Here is a 6,000-nt window from a genome sequence, read left to right on the forward strand (position 1 = left end):
TTTGTCCATGTCGGGATCCTGTAGGAATGATGACTCCATTGATCTGATTGGTCAGTGGTCGGAGTGTTGACAGGTTGTGATCCGATCATATAAAGTTAACTGCTCAGCATCAGTTACCATGGTGATGAACCCCGGTAAGAAGTGAACCGGCGACGTAGGACTGAAAACCCAGACTTAAACCTGAAGTTACCTCGATAACCCCAAATCCTGCTTCATAGTACAGGCCTCTGGTCACAATGTCAGTCACCAACAACAACCTGTAGTTAGTTTGAGTGACAGCTGCCATCTAGTGGTCGTAGTAACTGTGAGGTGGAGCAGTGGTGCAGTTCAGCTGATGTTTATATATGTGGACAGATTTCCTCATTCAGAGGAAGAGGCTGGATGGAGGCTTTAACCCAACAATGGACTTTGACACAGGAGACCATAACTACGATGGTTATGATGGTTGCCATGACGACAAAGGTGGTCTAACTTTAAGGAAGTAGTAACTTTAACCCACCACATGTTTCTCTATTCTTAAAAAAGTGCTTATTTTAACCCAAACCATCATCTTTCCTTAAACCTAACCAGACCTGAACCATGAAATATCATTATAGTTTAACAGTGATGTGTGACGGTTTTATAAAACACAGACAGATGATGTCGTCCTGCTGATTACTGCTGATAGAGACGCCAGATTAGAAAACACTGCTATGTGTCGTTCTGGAGTCACATGATCAAACCACTGGTTGTTTAATTTGGAGGAGTTGTAAAAACAGTATTAGTCACTGAGGTCAAGAATTAATTTTTACATCCATGATATGTCTTCTTATGAGAGTTGGATAATAACAGACACAAACATTTTACAGTCTGACCTCTGATCAGCAGACTGATGTCCATGTTTGAAGGCAATAGGTCGAACGATAGACCGGTCACTCTTCATGGACACACAGCTGGGTTCAGGAGAATCTGGTCTCTGCTGATGGATCCTGATGGAAACAGAGAAATGATAAAAACAAGTGTAACTTACAGTGTTGATCTTGAAGATTGTGTGTTTTGTGTTTTTGTGTTTTGACACATCAGATGTGTTTACATAAACCTGCAGTAAGAAACTGATCCACACAGCTACACCAAACTGGTATTGTTAGCGTGGCGAACTAGTTTAGAGACCACAGAGCCATCTCGATCTTGTCACACCCTGCCTGGACTTTGTGTGTTTTTTGGTCTTTTTATGTTCTTGTGTTCTTTGGGGTCTCCTGGTTTGCACTTCTGTTTAGTCCTTCTGTTCATATGGGTCTTGTTATATTTGGGTGGTGGGTTTGGACTGCCTTTTGTTGTTTAGCCTGGTGTGTTGTGTACTTTAGTTTAGGTTCATGGTGGTTCTTGGACAGGTTGGTGTGGGTTGTATTTAGAATATTGTGTTTTCTGGGTTTTAGTTTTGTTATTGTGTTTCCCTTGTGTGTTCATGTACTCCTCCTCACCTGCCCTGCTTCACCCTCGTTAGCCCTGCTCTGCTTCCTGTGTTTCCTCAGCCAATCACTCCCAGCCTGCCCTTGTGTCTCGTCACCTGTTCCCCATCCCTTGATTAGTTTAGTCTGTATTTAAGGTCTGGTTTTGAGTTGAGTCTTCCTGGGATCATTCGTTTAGTTTCGTCTGCTAGTTTTGTTCAGCTCTGTTTGCCTGTTCTTGACCATCCACAATTAAAGGAGATTTTCATCAAATCTGCATTCCGGCCTCTGCGTTTGGGTCCACTCCTGCTTCCCCAACCTGACAGATCTGATCTTCCCTGGACACAGTCTGCTCACACATGATCTCCTGCTATGAAGCCTTTGACAGCAGGACACCAGGCCTCAGTGATGTTGGTGGAGACCAAGAAAAACAACATGACAGAGGCCTGTACTACAAAGCAAGTTCAACGTACCCAGGATATCTTTTCATTACCTAGCTTCACTGAACCTAACATTAGCTGTCCAGATAACCAGAACTACGAAGCTGGTTATCAACTGCTCAGTCAACCCGGGGTTTTCCTGCTACGAGGGCGATCATGTGACAGAGGTGGAGTTTTTAAATACGAGTGACATCATCAGAACCATGAATGAAGTACTTCATGATATGAGATGAAACCAAGAACCTACAGAAAACTTCTGTTTTACCAACAGCCAAAGGTCATATTCAACGAAGTGAAATGTAAACGATCTTGTAATCATACAACAGAATAAGAAGATGTAGAAACACTAGCAATAATTTCTACATATTAAAAGTGGGCTATGGCTTAAAATACATGTAGGAATTATTATATATGACTTAAGTATAGAGAGAGTATTTTTTGCTATTTAGTTGGATGATGAAGAAACCATCTGAATATGTCACATAAAAAAACTTAAAAAGTAACATCAGACTGTTTCTGCTACTGAAGCAAAGAGTGGAAAAGTAGTTAATAACTGATGAGTCTATCTGACTGAAATGTTGCTTTATAATCATGGAGCCAATTAACAGTGTTGATTATTTCTTTTAATAAAAGACAAGCTTTGGTTTTTATTTCCAACTATCATCACACAGGTGTCTCATGTTATTCTGAGCTGCAGTGATAGAATCAGAGTGTAAAATCATCCACACTGTCAACTGTCACTCCAGGGATAAAGTCAACTTTGTACAATTAACACGCAGCTAAAATCATCATCAGGTGTTTAGTGTTTTGAACGATCTCTCCGTTTGTTAGAAGCTCTGTTTTAAAACCAGAGTGGAAACAGAAAGTCTGAAACTATAAAATGTTTCTACTGACCTATAATAATGTATATATTGTTCTTTTTTACTTGTCACTTTATTGTAACTCAGGACTTTTGTCCATGTCGGGATCCTGTAGGAATGATGACTCCATTGATCTGATTGGTCAGTGGTCGGAGTGTTGACAGGTTGTGATCCGATCATATAAAGTTAACTGCTCAGCATCAGTTACCATGGTGATGAACCCCGGTAAGAAGTGAACCGGCGACGTAGGACTGAAAACCCAGACTTAAACCTGAAGTTACCTCGATAACCCCAAATCCTGCTTCATAGTACAGGCCTCTGGTCACAATGTCAGTCACCAACAACAACCTGTAGTTAGTTTGAGTGACGGCTGCCATCTAGTGGTCGTAGTAACTGTGAGGTGGAGCAGTGGTGCAGTTCAGCTGATGTTTATATATGTGGACAGATTTCCTCATTCAGAGGAGGAGGCTGGATGGAGGCTTTAACCCAACAATGGACTTTGACACAGGAGACCATAACTACGATGGTTATGATGGTTGCCATGACAACAAAGGTGGTCTAACTTTAAGGAAGTAGTAACTTTAACCCACCACATGTTTCTCTATTCTTAAAAAAGTGATTATTTTAACCCAAACCATCATCTTTCCTTAAACCTAACCAGACCTGAACCATGAAATATCATTATAGTTTAACAGTGATGTGTGACGGTTTTATAAAACACAGACAGATGATGTCGTCCTGCTGATTACTGCTGATAGAGACGCCAGATTAGAAAACACTGCTATGTGTCGTTCTGGAGTCACATGATCAAACCACTGGTTGTTTAATTTGGAGGAGTTGTAAAAACAGTATTAGTCACTGAGGTCAAGAATTAATTTTTACATCCATGATATGTCTTCTTATGAGAGTTGGATAATAACAGACACAAACATTTTACAGTCTGACCTCTGATCAGCAGACTGATGTCCATGTTTGAAGGCAATAGGTCGAACGATAGACCGGTCACTCTTCATGGACACACAGCTGGGTTCAGGAGAATCTGGTCTCTGCTGATGGATCCTGATGGAAACAGAGAGATGATTAAAAAAAAAAACAAGTGTAACTTACAGTGTTGATCCTGAAGATTGTGTGTTTTGTGTTTTTGTGTTTTGACACATCAGATGTGTTTACATAAACCTGCAGTAAGAAACTGATCCACACAGCTACACCAAACTGGTATTGTTAGCGTGGCGAACTAGTTTAGAGACCACAGAGCCATCTCGATCTTGTCACACCCTGCCTGGACTTTGTGTGTTTTTTGGTCTTTTTATGTTCTTGTGTTCTTTGGGGTCTCCTGGTTTGCACTTCTGTTTAGTCCTTCTGTTCATATGGGTCTTGTTATATTTGGGTGGTGGGTTTGGACTGCCTTTTGTTGTTTAGCCTGGTGTGTTGTGTACTTTAGTTTAGGTTCATGGTGGTTCTTGGACAGGTTGGTGTGGGTTGTATTTAGAATATTGTGTTTTCTGGGTTTTAGTTTTGTTATTGTGTTTCCCTTGTGTGTTCATGTACTCCTCCTCACCTGCCCTGCTTCACCCTCGTTAGCCCTGCTCTGCTTCCTGTGTTTCCTCAGCCAATCACTCCCAGCCTGCCCTTGTGTCTCGTCACCTGTTCCCCATCCCTTGATTAGTTTAGTCTGTATTTAAGGTCTGGTTTTGAGTTGAGTCTTCCTGGGATCATTCGTTTAGTTTCGTCTGCTAGTTTTGTTCAGCTCTGTTTGCCTGTTCTTGACCATCCACAATTAAAGGAGATTTTCATCAAATCTGCATTCCGGCCTCTGCGTTTGGGTCCACTCCTGCTTCCCCAACCTGACAGATCTGATCTTCCCTGGACACAGTCTGCTCACACATGATCTCCTGCTATGAAGCCTTTGACAGCAGGACACCAGGCCTCAGTGATGTTGGTGGAGACCAAGAAAAACAACATGACAGAGGCCTGTACTACAAAGCAAGTTCAACGTACCCAGGATATCTTTTCATTACCTAGCTTCACTGAACCTAACATTAGCTGTCCAGATAACCAGAACTACGAAGCTGGTTATCAACTGCTCAGTCAACCCGGGGTTTTCCTGCTACGAGGGCGATCATGTGACAGAGGTGGAGTTTTTAAATACGAGTGACATCATCAGAACCATGAATGAAGTACTTCATGATATGAGATGAAACCAAGAACCTACAGAAAACTTCTGTTTTACCAACAGCCAAAGGTCATATTCAACGAAGTGAAATGTAAACGATCTTGTAATCATACAACAGAATAAGAAGATGTAGAAACACTAGCAATAATTTCTACATATTAAAAGTGGGCTATGGCTTAAAATACATGTAGGAATTATTATATATGACTTAAGTATAGAGAGAGTATTTTTTGCTATTTAGTTGGATGATGAAGAAACCATCTGAATATGTCACATAAAAAAACTTAAAAAGTAACATCAGACTGTTTCTGCTACTGAAGCAAAGAGTGGAAAAGTAGTTAATAACTGATGAGTCTATCTGACTGAAATGTTGCTTTATAATCATGGAGCCAATTAACAGTGTTGATTATTTCTTTTAATAAAAGACAAGCTTTGGTTTTTATTTCCAACTATCATCACACAGGTGTCTCATGTTATTCTGAGCTGCAGTGATAGAATCAGAGTGTAAAATCATCCACACTGTCAACTGTCACTCCAGGGATAAAGTCAACTTTGTACAATTAACACGCAGCTAAAATCATCATCAGGTGTTTAGTGTTTTGAACGATCTCTCCGTTTGTTAGAAGCTCTGTTTTAAAACCAGAGTGGAAACAGAAAGTCTGAAACTATAAAATGTTTCTACTGACCTATAATAATGTATATATTGTTCTTTTTTACTTGTCACTTTATTGTAACTCAGGACTTTTGTCCATGTCGGGATGTTGTAGGAATGATGACTCCATTGATCTGATTGGTCAGTGGTCGGAGTGTTGACAGGTTGTGATCCGATCATATAAAGTTAACTGCTCAGCATCAGTTACCATGGTGATGAACCCCGGTAAGAAGTGAACCGGCGACGTAGGACTGAAAACCCAGACTTAAACCTGAAGTTACCTCGATAACCCCAAATCCTGCTTCATAGTACAGGCCTCTGGTCACAATGTCAGTCATTAACAACAACCTGTAGTTAGTTTGAGTGACAGCTGCCATCTAGTGGTCGTAGTAACTGTGAGGTGGAGCAGTGGTGCAGTTCAGGTGATGTTTATATATGTGGACAGATT

At 40.8% G+C, this 6,000-nt stretch overlaps 1 protein-coding gene across 1 annotated transcript in view; it reads right to left on the reverse strand.

Moving 5' to 3' along the window:
* The window catches only part of LOC122965689 (NACHT, LRR and PYD domains-containing protein 3-like), a 162,662-nt gene extending 158,884 nt beyond the window's left edge, over window positions 1-3,778 (reverse strand). Inside the window, 2 exon segments of the mRNA XM_044329866.1 lie at window positions 855-968; window positions 3,673-3,778. Of these exon segments, the coding sequence (XP_044185801.1) occupies window positions 855-968; window positions 3,673-3,740 (182 nt within the window). The 5' untranslated portion in view covers window positions 3,741-3,778.
* Window positions 3,779-6,000: the final 2,222 nt, after the last annotated feature.

The sequence above is a fragment of the Thunnus albacares genome, chromosome 16 (genome assembly GCF_914725855.1).
Source record: "Thunnus albacares chromosome 16, fThuAlb1.1, whole genome shotgun sequence".
Classification (NCBI taxonomy): domain Eukaryota; kingdom Metazoa; phylum Chordata; class Actinopteri; order Scombriformes; family Scombridae; genus Thunnus; species Thunnus albacares.